This window comes from Pundamilia nyererei, unplaced genomic scaffold (genome assembly GCF_000239375.1).
Source record: "Pundamilia nyererei isolate P.nyererei 1_Seehausen unplaced genomic scaffold, PunNye1.0 scaffold00133, whole genome shotgun sequence".
Taxonomy (NCBI): Eukaryota; Metazoa; Chordata; class Actinopteri; order Cichliformes; family Cichlidae; genus Pundamilia; species Pundamilia nyererei.
In genome coordinates, this window is record NW_005187534.1 from 346574 (window position 1) to 360552 (window position 13979).

A 13979-nucleotide genomic window follows, 5' to 3' on the forward strand; every position below is an offset into this window, starting at 1 on the left:
ACACACACACACACACACACACTCAGGTTTGTTTAGCATCTTAGTGAGGACTCTCACGGACGTAAACCCGTTCTGGACTGATGTGCAGGCTGCCATAGACTCAGATACTAAAGGGCACAGCTGTGTTATTTAAAGTCATTTCATTTCTCTGTGCTGTTTTTGTTGTTGTTGTTTTTGTTGTCGTGATTTTAGACACGATGAAGATGCTTGTTTTAGTTCTGGGTGTTCTTGTGGTTTTGGGTCTCTTTCAAGCATCTTTGTGGTTCTAATGATGAATGTAATGATTACTGTCACACTTCATGTTTTTTTATTCATCATTTGTGTGTGTGTGTGTGTGTGTGTGTGTTTGTGCGCTCAGAAATATCCAGCGTGAGGCCCTAGCGCTGTGAACCATCTGATCTCTTTTTTTCAAATTAAAAGCATGTGCCTTTTTCCTCGCTCTGTTTAACCTCGTTACGTGAAAGTCACCGATGCAGCTAATGATTATTTTTTCCAGAAACATATTGATCAGTTGTTCCAATATTTGTCGATTAAAATCTGAGAGATAGGTCGTGTCCGGTGGTGAAACACAGCTGCAGAAATACAAAGTCGGTTCTGATTGTTGTTGATTTTCAGCTCATTTTGAAGTTTCCACTTTTATATTTCTTTGCAATTTTTCTGTCTCATTGTTCAAACACTGAAACCTGTTCCAGTTCGGTCAGTGTGAAGACAGATGTGCTTCCAGGGAGACGTTTAGGCTATTTTATTGATGTTTCTCTGCAGACTCAGGTTCTGTTTGATAGATTTATTTGTGTTTTATGTTTTTAGAACAAACTAAGATTTTTTTTGTTGCATTAAAAAATCAGCTGTAACGTAATTATTGATGTTGATGACAGACAGGACTGTGGAAGCTTCCTCTAATCATCTTACCAAAGCAAACCATCAGATTCCACTTTCAGATAATCTGCAGCATGAAGAATAAATGTCCACTGTATTACTGGTGTTTTCGCATTAGCGTATTAGCCGCAGGGTAAATCATGTGTCGGAATGAGGAAAGCTGTGGTCTCATCATCGTCTCCTCTCTGGAAGATTCGAGCCACATGAAGCCTGCGATGTGGATTTTCTGCACTGCTCTTCCTCACAGTCTGACTTCGTCTGATCCTGTCATAAGACGTGGACGGCGTGCTCAGATGGAACATTTCACCATCATTTGTGTGTTTGTTTATGTGTGTTTGTGTTGGGATTATGCAGCAGTGGAAGGCTGCCAGTGAGCACGTGCAACGCTCTCTTATATTGTGCACTTGCTCCACTGCATTTTTCCTTCTTTATGTCCACACAGATTGTTTTGGTCGTTATCGTTTGTTCACGCTGTGAATGAAGCGAGTTTTGCAGATTCATTTAAACACCTGCTGTTCACTTTGAAACCTGCAGTTCCTCTAGTTACCACCACACTAGAGGCAGGCTTCCATTAGCTAATCTACATAGACTGTATATAAAAAATGAACCACAGCAACAATGGGGCAGGGATAGCTCAGTAGGTAGAGTGGTGGCCCCATGATCGGAAGGTCGGGGGTTCGATTCCCCTGAACAGCTACCCTGAGGTACCCCTGAGCAAGGTACCGTCCCTACACACTGCTCCCCGGGCGCCCAATGGCTGCCCACTGCTTCACTGAGTGAATGGGTTAAATGCAGAGAGCGATTTTCCCCACGGGGACCAATAAAGTACACTGTCTATTTCTGTCTATCACTCGTTGGTTTTGGTGTTTTCACCCTTTGGACGAGAGCGTGAAGTTATCAGCTAACGTTAGCTTGCTTGCTGTGTGGAAGCGTCGCACAGACACAGAGACCAGATAAATTATTCTAATTAATACAGATGATGTCATTAAAAATGCTCCAACAGAACAAACACGGTCCGGAGGTCCAGTTCAGGTGAAGCTAGCAGCTACAGCCGCCTGTGCCACCATCATTAACCTGTCGGTCAAAGAGGCCACGCCCCCAATGATGCAAGCTTTAAATTATCTATAAACACTAGAATAGTTTGTGTATCAGGTGGTAAATGTGTTTATTTTTTGCGATACAGGTTTAACACGGGAGTCTATGGGGCTGACTCACTGCTGCCTCTGCTGGATGCCCGAGGAACTGCAGGTTTCAGGGAAGGACGTTATTGAGCACTAATTAGCGGGTATCTGTGGTGTGTCATACAGTCTGTGGCTGCAGTGGGGATAACGTCTGGCTTTAAAAGAAACCCACACGTGAAACTGGAGAACAGACACCAGTAGATGATGTCGCTCTATCCAGTGCCTGCAGTTTTCTGTCATACGAGCAGCACAGCGCTCCTGCAGAGAGAAGCAGCAGGACCTTCAGCCTGCTGTGAAGCGTCCAGCAGACTCACGAGGTGCAGAAAACCAAACCAGCTGGAGATGTTTGACCCAAGACGTAGAGGGAACAGAAAGGACAGGAACTTTAACCTTTCAGGTCACCTGATCTCAGCTTTTACAGCCTCTGTCATCCAGGAAGAACAGCTGCTTTCTTTCTTTGAGTCTACAGCAGCAGAAACAAAGACGCTCTGTGATCAGCTGACCCACCGATAAGTCTCCTCCTGTCCAAACTTCAGCCCGCGAGCCTCGACTTTCAGATGACTTCTAACAGACAGCGTGAGATCTCTGAGGATGGGAAAAATGTCCCTGCAGAGCAGACGAGGGACGATAATGAGCACGCATGAAGCTGCGAAGCATTAATTCCACGCAGAGCGATCCGAGCACGACTGTAATTACAGCGAGACTAAAAACACTGATTGTGTTTCATTATTAAGCCGCTGTACGCCCGCACTGATCCGCTCATTCATATCGTCCTGCACTTAGAGGAGGCTAACCTTCATTCATGCGCTCCATCATCGCTGCTGTCATTTCAGACCACGTGTGCTGAAAACTCTGCACACGTGCTTTATGGGCACCTTCATGTCAGCTATATATATTTAGATCTGTATTATACTGGAGTCTCTACAATTAGATCTACATCTACAAATATGATCTAAATATGACTTAGATTTGATAATATTTTGTTTCCTAATGTAGTGATTATCGTATCATTTATTTGACTTTAGTGTTTCCTGTGGGAATAATAGCAAAAGTTATTATTACAAATGCTTATTACTGAAATACTGCTTCATGTGTCATGATAGTTTTTTATATTCAGGAGTTTAGCACAGCACAGCATGTGATTAATTATTACTGAAACAATCAGACTGAATATTTTGGTGATATTTATGATTTCTCTGTAATTCAAATTTAAGTGTATTTTACTTAAATAATTGACTTTAGCTGCAAATACAGTGGAATGAGGAGGTAACAGGAAATAAGCATTTGTAAATATAAGTGTTATTGAAAAATGACCCAAACATGAAGATGCTAACATGTTTGCTCTCAGCAGTGATCAGTAGTACTAATGAAAACCACGCTGAGCTGCTGAATTTAGACGTGATTACAGGTGAAGCAGCATCTTCAATGATGATCACTGATAACAGACTTCTGTGACTGCACATGTGGGCAGATGAGCAGTAGATGCACGCATCAGCGTCTCAGTGAGTGCAGGGGAGGATTTCTGCTGTTGCAGCGATCCTCGCTCGGGTGTCGTGGTGAAACTCTGAATCCTCTGTGACGGGCGCGCTCCGCTCCACGGAGTTCATCAGCAGGGAGGATCTGTGGCCTCGCGGCAAAACGGAAACGGCCGACGAGACGGAAAACATTTTCATAATAACGACTCTGAGACTGCAGCAGCATGTAGATTCAAACGTCCCCGCATGACTTTGCATTTTAACCTTATCTCTCATTTTAGTAATCCTCCACAGTTTACTGCACTACTTTTGTCTCTGCGGGAACGGATTCAGCTTCGGATTTGTTGATCGGTAAAGACGACGATGTCACGTCCCAGTGGAAGTCGCCGGAGGAGGAGCTTCCACACGAGCGCCGAAGGAGTCGCAGCGCTCCGGGTGTTCAGACCTCCCAGAAGGAGAGTCAAAGCACCGAAACAACAGAGTCTCTAGAGAGTACCAACATACAACGGCTGATTTTACACCATGTCCCAGCACTAGTTTAACTAACTAGTACTGATGGTGAAAACCAGCCGGGACACAAACTTTAATGTTAGTCCCTCACGTCCATGTGCTCGGAACTGTCCGGGATCATCAGTATGTACAATGACAATAAAGGGTCATTCTATTCTATTCTATTCTATTCTATTCTATTCTATTCAATCTCTGAAGACGTAAAAATAAATAACAGTCAGGCTGTGACGGTTTCCACGCCTGACCTCGTCAGTCTTCTTCGTTGACCTTTATTCTCCTCGTTGTCGGGGTTTCCTGCTTTTCCCGGCTCGTTTGCTCTTGCGTTCCACCTCACCGGTTGATCCTTGCTGCTACACGGTGTGCTTCAGAGCTGCTTTAGCTCCTCATGGATCAGGTTTAACAAGCTGCAGGAAACATCCCTCAGAGGTTTTGAATGATGTTGACGTGACATCATCATGACATCATTGGTCAGACCCTCCTGTTCCTCCACATCTCAAAACTGCTCTGTTAAACTGAGATCTGTGACGGTGGAGCCGTCTGAGTGAACTATGACGTCAGAGGATGGTTGAGTGAGGTCAGAAAGGGATGGGCGTGGTCAGCAGCAACACTCAGACAGGCCGTGGCCCTCACCACAGCAGCAGGCTGAGCACTGATACAGGCAGGATGGAGCCACGCTTTAAACTGACTCACAGACCAGGAAACGTTTCTCCATCTTCTGCTGTCCAGGTTGCTGTTCCTGCTACAGGACTGTGCTCTTCTGTCCATCTGCGTCAAGGTTCACAGACGCTCTTCTGCAGACGCTGGTTTTAATGAGTGCTTATTTGAGTTCCCGTTGCCTCACCATCAGCTTGAAGCAGCCTGGCCTTTCTGCTCTGACCAACCGCGGCTCATTTCTCCCTTTATTCACTTTTCTTCATCATCCTGAGGCTCAGTTTGAACTTCAGCAGCTCTTCTTCAATTATGTCCAACGAGCTGCTGGCGTGCTAAGGAGCAGCAGAACAGGTGTACCTAATGAAGTGGCTGGTGAGTGATGGAGGCGTTGCTTTGTGTTATGTTTTGTCATTTTTCCGAGTCTCTGCGTGAGGCAGGCCGTCCGTGCTGAGCCGAACGTTTCCCTTCCTGTCCCAACCTGTAAGACGCCATCATCATCGAAGGCGGGGCTCTGAGAACAGCTGATGGTGGATGCGACTGCATTCATGGGTCACGGCAGGAGACAGGAACCATCGGCGTCACACACGCCGACGCTGACCTGTGTGTGTCCGTGTCCAAACTGCTTCACGGCTGAAAACAAGCCAAGAATCATTTATAGGTTGTTCTGTTCTGCACAATCCATAATCCAAGTTATTCCACTGGATACTCGGGGCCAGAAGTTTGTGGACAGCTCACACCACTGCTGTGTGTGTCCCCCATCCAAGCCTGTGATTCTGCTAAACACAGGACCTGAATGCATCATGCTGAGTTTACTCTGCAGTGTTTTGTGTGCAGCACACTCAGCATTTATCCCCACAGTGGATGTTTCATCACTGCAGCACAGACTTGTGTCGCGTTTCATCCCATTTCTGTGGAAAACGCAGCGATGCCGGCTGTGACGCGTCAGCTGCAGTTTACCATGTTGCTGGTTTTTGCCACGTCAGCACGGATCCACCCGTCCTCCAGAATCAGACGCGTGTGGACGCGACCGCTAAACGACTCTTCTTCCACGTTTCTGACAGACGTGTGGCTCGTTTCAGTCGGAGACAGAATCTGTTTGCTGCATCTGTCAATCACGGATGACGGTCTTGTGGTAGCCCCACCCACAGATGCTGATGTCACAGGTTCCACCTTTGTACTCATCGGCATGTTAAATGGCAGTCTGGCGGCAGGAAGTGGTCTCAAACACAGCTTTAATGCTGAGCTTTTATTTTGGAAACAAACTGTTCTGATAAAGAAACAAACATCCAAAAAACCCGACCTCTCAGGAAACACGATAACAGAGACACGGAGCCTCACACAGCTCATCTGCACGTGCACGCATATTACATCACGACATCTTCAGTGTTTCTATTCGTTACAGGACTTGCTCACATCTGACGTTTGGGTTGTTCTTCACCACGTGCTTGTAAAGGTCCTGAAACAGCCTGAAGATAACTCAGAGTCCAAACACAAAACTCAACATCTGCAGCCCTCCCCACACTGTCCTCATCTGTTAACGCCTCTGTGAGGGTTTCTGATTCGCTGCCATCCACAAACACAAACTGAGGCTGTGACACACAAAGATCATTGATTCAGGATCTCTGGTGTTTCATTCGATTGATTAGGTTTGATTCGTTTCATTAGACTGTCCCTCCGCGGAAAAGGCTCAGTTTGTACATCGAGATGATTTCAGTTCATTCTCGGCTCTGCTTTAAGTTTTCTCCTGCAGAAATGATCGAGGAGCGTCCGTCTCCCTGCCAGAGTCCATCAGGGTTTTAAACCGCTTCATTAAAAGTCCAATAATTCGAGTCGCTCCTCGGGCCAACCTCCAACTCTGATTAGCTGTTCCTGATGTTTCTGCTGGCACTGATCTGAGGCCTGACAGGGAGGAGGCTCGGAGGAGGTTCATTAGAAACAGCAATGGACAGACCTGTGAAGACGCCGCCTGTCAGGAAGGATTTAGGTCGCCGGTTAGTGACCTAAACTTTCAGCTGTGAGCGTGAAGGCTTTCCTCTGAGTGGAATAACAACATCATCGACAGAAAGGAGTTTCTGGCCTCGCGTTCTCTTCTAGTCTTTAGAAACGATCAGTCCTCCAGCTGCAGGTTTAAATCTGTATTTGTGTTTTAAGATCAATCTGAAGAGGACTTTTAGTTGAACAGGAAACAGGAAATGCTTCGTCGTTTTCGGGGTGTGTTTGTGAGGCTCTTTTGTTTCACACAGGTGCTTTAGACCTCCCAACAAGAAAAACTGGGACATTAAACAACGACGGCCTGTCTCTAAATACGACCATCATATCTCAGCCCTGCATCTCTGTGTCATGGTTCTGTCGTTCTGTACTTTTTACTGCATTTTCATTTCATTAAACAAAGCTCTTACACTAACTGACATGCAGGGAAGCATTCCACCTTAAAAGCTTCCAGAAGCTGCTGTTCACACGTTAACAACGCGTCACAGTCTTCCTCCCCTCAATCCCAGCTGCTCCAGCAGACCCCGAGCCTGGTTCTGCCGGAGGTTTCTTCCTGTTAAAATGGAGTTTTTCCTTCCTACTGTCGCCAAAGTGCTGCTCATAGGGGGGGTGGTCTAGTTGTTGAGGTTTTCTCTGTATTATTGTAGGGTCTTTTTCTTTCTTTTCAGATAGTGACCCCCTGAAGGAAGCAGCTGAAAGTTTCGCAATTGCTTTTGCAGAGGTGTCACGTTCTCTTGTCATTCTGCGTTCGGTCCTGCAGGTGGTGATGGTGCCCGAGGCGCCACGCCCATTCCCCACTGTGGATGTGCCCGACCACGCCCACTACACCATTGGCTCCGTGATTCTCACCATCGGCATCACGGGCATGATTGGGAACTTCCTGGTCATCTACGCCTTCAGCAGGTACGCTCATCACCGTGCTGCTTTCAGGTGAAAATGCAGCCTTAGGCCCCAAAAACAGTTACTGTTCATTTTATTTTAATCTAAACTTGACTAAAACTCTCACTCATGTATTTATTTGTAACCGCGGTGCTGCACAGTGTGAAGTCTTATTGCTTTGTGATAACTGTAGTAACTTCATGTGTGCCATGTAATATATATATATAAGAAGCTTCTACACTGATCAAATGATAACACAGGGTTTCACATGTTAAATCTCAGGTAATCTTCAGATTTGGGTTAATTAGCCGTAGAATAATAGTTGCAAACACAGCATGAAAGCTGAAACAGTTTTTATATGTTTCACAGTCTGAAATTTCTCATCTCTGCCCTCAAACGTCTCCTGTTCAAATGAAATCATATTAGACACGACCGACACTTCTACTCTTGGACCTGCCGTCCAGGATCAGATAAAGAAGGATTATTCTGAACTCTGAGTAATGGAAAGCTGCCTCAGGAGAGTCCAGAATAAATATTTGGAACCTGAAACGACTAAACAGATTTAGCTTTACTTGTTAACAGAGGCTCAACTCAAACTCATCTCATCCAGGATTTCTTTATCTGCTCATTGGCTACAGACAGGCTCACAGGCTTCCAGAAGTCGCCCAGTAAGAAGAAAGTAGGCTTAATGGATGGTCTGAGGGAAAGTATAAGATGGATAAGGAGCAGAGAGTCCAAGAGGAAAAGGATGGAGCTGGAAATGAACGGTCTTTAAAAAGAACGCTGGTATAGTGTTTGAGGATGAAGCGCTTGAGCAGCTGCAGAAGCACCGGAGAGAAAGGACGGCCCGTAAGGCTTTAATCAGAGGTTCCTCATGCTGGGATAAGTAGGAAATCAGGACCTCTGTCTGGAACGAGCTGCCGCTCATTTATCGAGCAGCTCTTTTCTTCTTCCATGTCTGCAGAGAAACAATGAGCACAATGATTTCAGGAGTTCCTTTAAGAAGCTTTTCCACCTAAGAAAAATTCGATGTGCGCATCGATCTGCCTGTTCCTTGGATGGGCATCGATCCTTCTTCTGCTACAATCAGCTGTGATTTAAGGCGAATGCGTCATTGATTAAACGTTCATGTTCAAGCTGAAGGAGCCCTGAGTGCTCTCCTTCAGACAGACTCAGTCATTACTGAAAAACATCAAACTGTTCAGATTTGGATCATCTGCTCAAAATTCAGTTTTATTTTCTGTAAAAGACAGAATTTCACTAATGTAACAACATCACTTAGTTAAAGTTAGCAGTTTGTGGGAGGTTTGAGTATTTTTCAGCAGTTTTTCTGTAATTAACAAATTAATTCTGTTTAAAATGTCTTTGCAGGAGTCGCAGCCTGCGCACGCCGCCCAACATGTTCATCATTAATTTGGCCATCACTGACCTCCTGATGTGCATCACCCAGTCACCCATCTTCTTCACCACCAGCATGCACAAGAGGTGGATCTTTGGAGAGAAAGGTACCAACTGCATGGCTGATATTACAGATGATCTCAATACAAATGCTCCAACAGCACAAACATGGACCAGTTCAGGTGAAGCTAACAGACAGCTAGCAGCTACAGCCACCTGTCAGTCAGGCCACGCCTCCTTTTTTCTTTTTTTGTATTTCTTTCTCGGGCAGAATACAAAGTTGATTGTAACTGTTACATTTTTTTGCTTTTAAGAGTGTGATCATGATAAAAGTGTTTGTAATGTTGTGATGTTTTCACTGTAAGGAAAGGGGCTGGTTGACCTTGGATGACCCCTAAAAACCTTTAGCGGCACCAGTGAAAATGTTAGCATCACAAACGTAGCGAAGGTGGGGGGGCCCACTTCACTCAGGGTCTGTCTATAAATGCTTACACTGCCTTCTGCTGGATGTAAGTGAAACAACAGAGGCTGGTAACACACATGCTTGTCTTACGGCTTTATTGTTGCGTAGAAACCTCTTGACCAATCTCTGCCTTCCTAAAGATGTTCTTGCGTCTTCACAGGTGTTTTCCTTCACCGTGTCCGACGTGTGACTGAATTTGAGCTTCAGGGCTTACAATGACTGATTGTTTTATTTTCTATCTGCAGCTTCTTTTCCATTCTTCTCCACCAAGATGTGAACCAGTAACTTTCAGCTCAGAGAGAAGAGCGCTGTGTTTGAGTCGCTCAGAGAGACGCTGAGCGAAGGAGGTTTATTTGTCACAGGAAAGAAGAGAAGTTTAAAGCGACTCTAATCCCTCTCTGTTGCCTGCAGGCTGCGAGCTGTATGCTTTCTGTGGCGCTCTGTTTGGGATCTGCTCCATGATCACGATGACGGTGATCGCTATCGACCGTTACTTCGTCATCACAAGGCCTCTCACATCCATTGGAGTGCTGTCTCGGAAGCGGGCCCTCCTCATCCTCGTGGCGGCCTGGGCCTACTCGCTGGGCTGGAGCCTGCCGCCGTTCTTCGGCTGGAGTGAGGACACGCGACACAGCACATTTAGAATACTGTATACGACAGCACGTGACAGTAACAGCGTTTATCAGACTGAATAACACTTTAATGTCAGGTAGACTTCCAACAAAGATCCAGATAAAAACGGCGGTCCAAAGAACAACCTCTCTATGTGTTAACGTTTCAGGCGCCTACGTCCCTGAGGGCCTGATGACCTCCTGTACGTGGGACTACATGACCTTCACGCCGTCTGTGAGAGCCTACACCATGCTGCTCTTCATCTTCGTTTTCTTCCTGCCTCTCTTCATCATCATCTACTGCTACATCTTCATCTTCCGCGCCATCCGCACCACCAACCAGTCAGTTTGAATCTCAGATGTCTTTCGTTCAGCTGTGCCTGACTTCAGTGACTGACTGAAACTCGTGTGCGTTTCAGGGCAGTGGGGAAGATTAACGGCAGTGTTCACAGTCACGGCAGCACTCGTGATTCCATGAAGAGTTTCCATCGGCTGCAGAACGAGTGGAAGATGGCGAAGATCGCGCTCATCGTCATCCTGCTCTACGTCATCTCCTGGTCGCCGTACTCCACCGTGGCCCTCACCGCCTTCGCCGGGTAAAACACTCAAACCTCCACACCTATGAAAACGTGTGTGTCATCTGAGTCGAACTACAACAAAACTCTGAGCTTTGTGTCGCTGGACTTCCTCTGATGGCCACTAGGTGCCGCTCTCCGTCTCTTAGAGAAATGTGACTCGTTTATTTCAGCTCATTTACATTTTTGTCCACTGCGGCTTTAAAGTTTGAAAGATCTTTGTTAAAAAGTGTTTTCTCATCCAAGCTCATCGCCGAGGCTGGTGAGAAAGAAAGAGTGGCTGACGCTGTAAACGAATTCAGAAAACAAAAAGCTGAAGTCCTAAATGACAAAACATTTTTAAAAAGTAATAATAATATTTAAAAAGCTCCTATTTTGTCAGGTCCTCTTGTTTTGCTTCATATTTTTAAAAATTAGGATACAAAAAGTGACTTTACTGTAACTGAAATGGTAAAAACAATTTGGAGAATGATCTTAAATACCAGGAGCTGGACAATCAAAGTTTAAGAGGCCTCAAAGAGAAAAGGAGCTGAAGCGAGTTGTTTCAGACTGGGGGGTAGGGGGTGGGGGGGTGGAGCCATTAAGAGATGGCTGAGGTTCAAATTCGACCCGTGAGTCACGCAGAGCTGCTTAGTCCCAGGATACAAACCGAGTGTGAAAGGAGCAGCAGGGCTCGACTGTCTGAACCGATGCTCGTTTAACCCGGCGAGCCCCACATTAACCGGTGTGTTCTGGTTCACAGGTACGCAGACATGTTGACACCCTACATGAACTCTGTCCCCGCCATCATCGCCAAGGCCTCGGCCATCCACAACCCCATCATCTACGCCATCACACACCCAAAATACAGGTAAACCCCATTTCACAGGTAAAAGACTGACTGCAGCCCCAGTTCTAATAAATGTACAGAGTGTAAGCTACATTTATTCATAATAAAACATAGAAAACATATCAGATGTTTAAACTAAGAAAATGTTCAATTTTCAGAAAAATGTGACCTTCGATTTAGTGACACCTGATAAAACACGTAGCAGCTGATCAGGTTATTTGGCAGCAGGTCCATCACATGATCAGTTTCTAAAACAGGAAGGAGAGAGTTTCTCAGAAGTAAACCTACAAGCTGTGACTCAGTTTCACTGTGAACATCTCATCATCAGCATACTCAGAGAATCAGACGAGGCTGATAACTGTGACCTTCGGGTGCTTTAAAAATCAGTGCACGGGCTGTGAGCAGTTCAAAATAAAACAGGAAGTGAGCTGAAAAGGAGACTAAATATCACAAATGACTGGACACTGCATTAGCTGCATGAGCCACTGAAGTACTGATCGGTATAGACTCCACACTGACCTTTGACCTCTCTTTGCAGGATAGCGTTGGCCAAGTACATCCCATGTCTTGGCGTGCTGCTCTGCGTCCGTCCTCGTGACATCCGCTCGACCAGCAGCAGCTTCGTGTCGACGCGCCGCTCTACTGTGACCAGCCAGACCTCTGACATCAGCAGCCAGTTCAGGCGGCAGAGCACTTTCAAGTCCCGCCTCTCCTCTGCCTCTGACAGCGAATCGGTAAGCTTGAAACGGTTTAATCAGGAAGTTTAAAAAACGGTCAATGTTCAGGAGCGTCCGTTTAACCTCTGCAGGGTCTGACAGACACCGAGGCTGACCTGTCCAGTCTGGGATCCAGACCGGCCAGCCGTCAGGTCTCCTGTGACATCAGCAGAGACACCGCCGAGCTGCCCGACTTCAAACCCTCATCCAGCTTCAAGTCCAAGCTGAAGAGCCACGACTCGGGCATCTTTGAAAAGGTAAACTCAGAGAACGGAAGATGTAAAATAGTGGATAAACTGTGAAAGTGTCACAGAGAGGATCGAACCGCTGACGCCATCAGGACGAAACAAAAAGAAAATCAATTCGTTTATTCAAAACTGAGCGCTGTAAATGCTGCAAACACAAAGAGCCGCAGGCTCAAAACAACAAGTCTGAAATCCACAAATAAAACCTGGACAACTCAAGAGCGCCCCCTATGGAACAGGAAGTGAACTCACACAGACAGACAATACAATCCAACCCGGAGGCCTAATATAATGATGACGATGTGAGAACGTGTTTCACAATCACAGCTGCGATAACACGACAGAATAAATATCATTACTGAGGACATACCAGTGTTAGTATGATTCATCTGTAAAATATTAACCACATAATACTACACGTGTTTTACTATCTTTAGCAATCGATTTTTAGTCTTTATTTTAAACTTTATTTTATTTAATTGTTTATTATCTTGTGTTTATTATGTTTTAACTTTTTATTACCATTGTATTTTTTTATTTTTGCTTTTTAGAATAGAATAGAACAGAGCTGCTGATACTGGCTGCCAGCTCAGAGCGGCACCGGAAGTTAAATACTTTTTTAAATGTATTGAGCTTTTTTAATCTACAGAGACTACAGACTTTATTTAATTTATGTTTAATGTTTTGGCCTCTGTGTTAATTTGCCAAGACTCAGGATTAATAGATCTTCTCTCATAGTAACAGCTATAATTGTTAAGTGACGGCTGTGTGCAGACAGGAACAGGACCCAAGATGCAGACTCCAGAGACAAACGTAAACTAAAATAGCTTTAATGCTGAACTCAAACATAACATAACTGGAAAAAACCAAAATAAACTCAAACCAGAGGACTGACAGAACACACAGCTAAATAAACGGTAGATCGCAACACAGACACAGAGAAACACAGGGCTTAAATACACAGAAGGAGCAATCAGGGAATGGGTAACGGGAGGGAAACACAGCTGGGACAAATCAGGCCTGACGAGACAAAGGAAGCGTCACCTGAACACACTGAGATAAGACAGAGACCTTCAAAGTACAACAGGAAACACAAAACACAGACTGAACAAAGACACAGACTCACATGCAGGCACTACAGAGGGAACAGAGACGTGGGACCAGGACAGACACAGACACTGACTGGACACGGGGATATAGGAACTAAGGATACACAGAGACGCGAACACTGTTAGACATTTTATTGTATTTTTACAGCAACTTACTGGCAACACTATTGCCAGTAAGTTACTGTAATTACTGATCTACAGTATCTTTACTGTTGTGATGTTTTACAGTTCAACCACTTTACTGTAAACATATATTACAGTATAACAGCTTTACTGTAAACGTGGTTTACAGTTAGAAAGACTTACCGTGATTAAGTTTTATAGTATCACTGTACTGCAAATGTGGTTTATGGTATAACACTGTAATTGTATACAGTATAATTTGTTTAGACTGTAATTGTGTTTTACAGCATATAAAATAATATTAACATTCATATTCAATATAAGAACATTTACAAAAAACAATATAATT

At 45.0% G+C, this 13979-nt stretch overlaps 1 protein-coding gene across 3 annotated transcripts in view; it reads left to right on the top strand.

Moving 5' to 3' along the window:
• opn4a (opsin 4a (melanopsin)) overlaps positions 1-13979 on the top strand; it is a 33869-nt gene that overhangs the window by 9353 nt on the left and 10537 nt on the right. For all 3 annotated transcript variants that reach the window (XM_013913450.1, XM_013913451.1, XM_013913452.1), the window contains 8 exons: positions 7443-7585; positions 8933-9066; positions 9834-10037; positions 10204-10375; positions 10453-10629; positions 11351-11458; positions 11976-12171; positions 12246-12410. In XM_013913450.1, the coding sequence (XP_013768904.1) occupies positions 7443-7585; positions 8933-9066; positions 9834-10037; positions 10204-10375; positions 10453-10629; positions 11351-11458; positions 11976-12171; positions 12246-12410 (1299 nt within the window). The remainder of the gene's footprint in view (positions 1-7442; positions 7586-8932; positions 9067-9833; positions 10038-10203; positions 10376-10452; positions 10630-11350; positions 11459-11975; positions 12172-12245; positions 12411-13979) is intronic.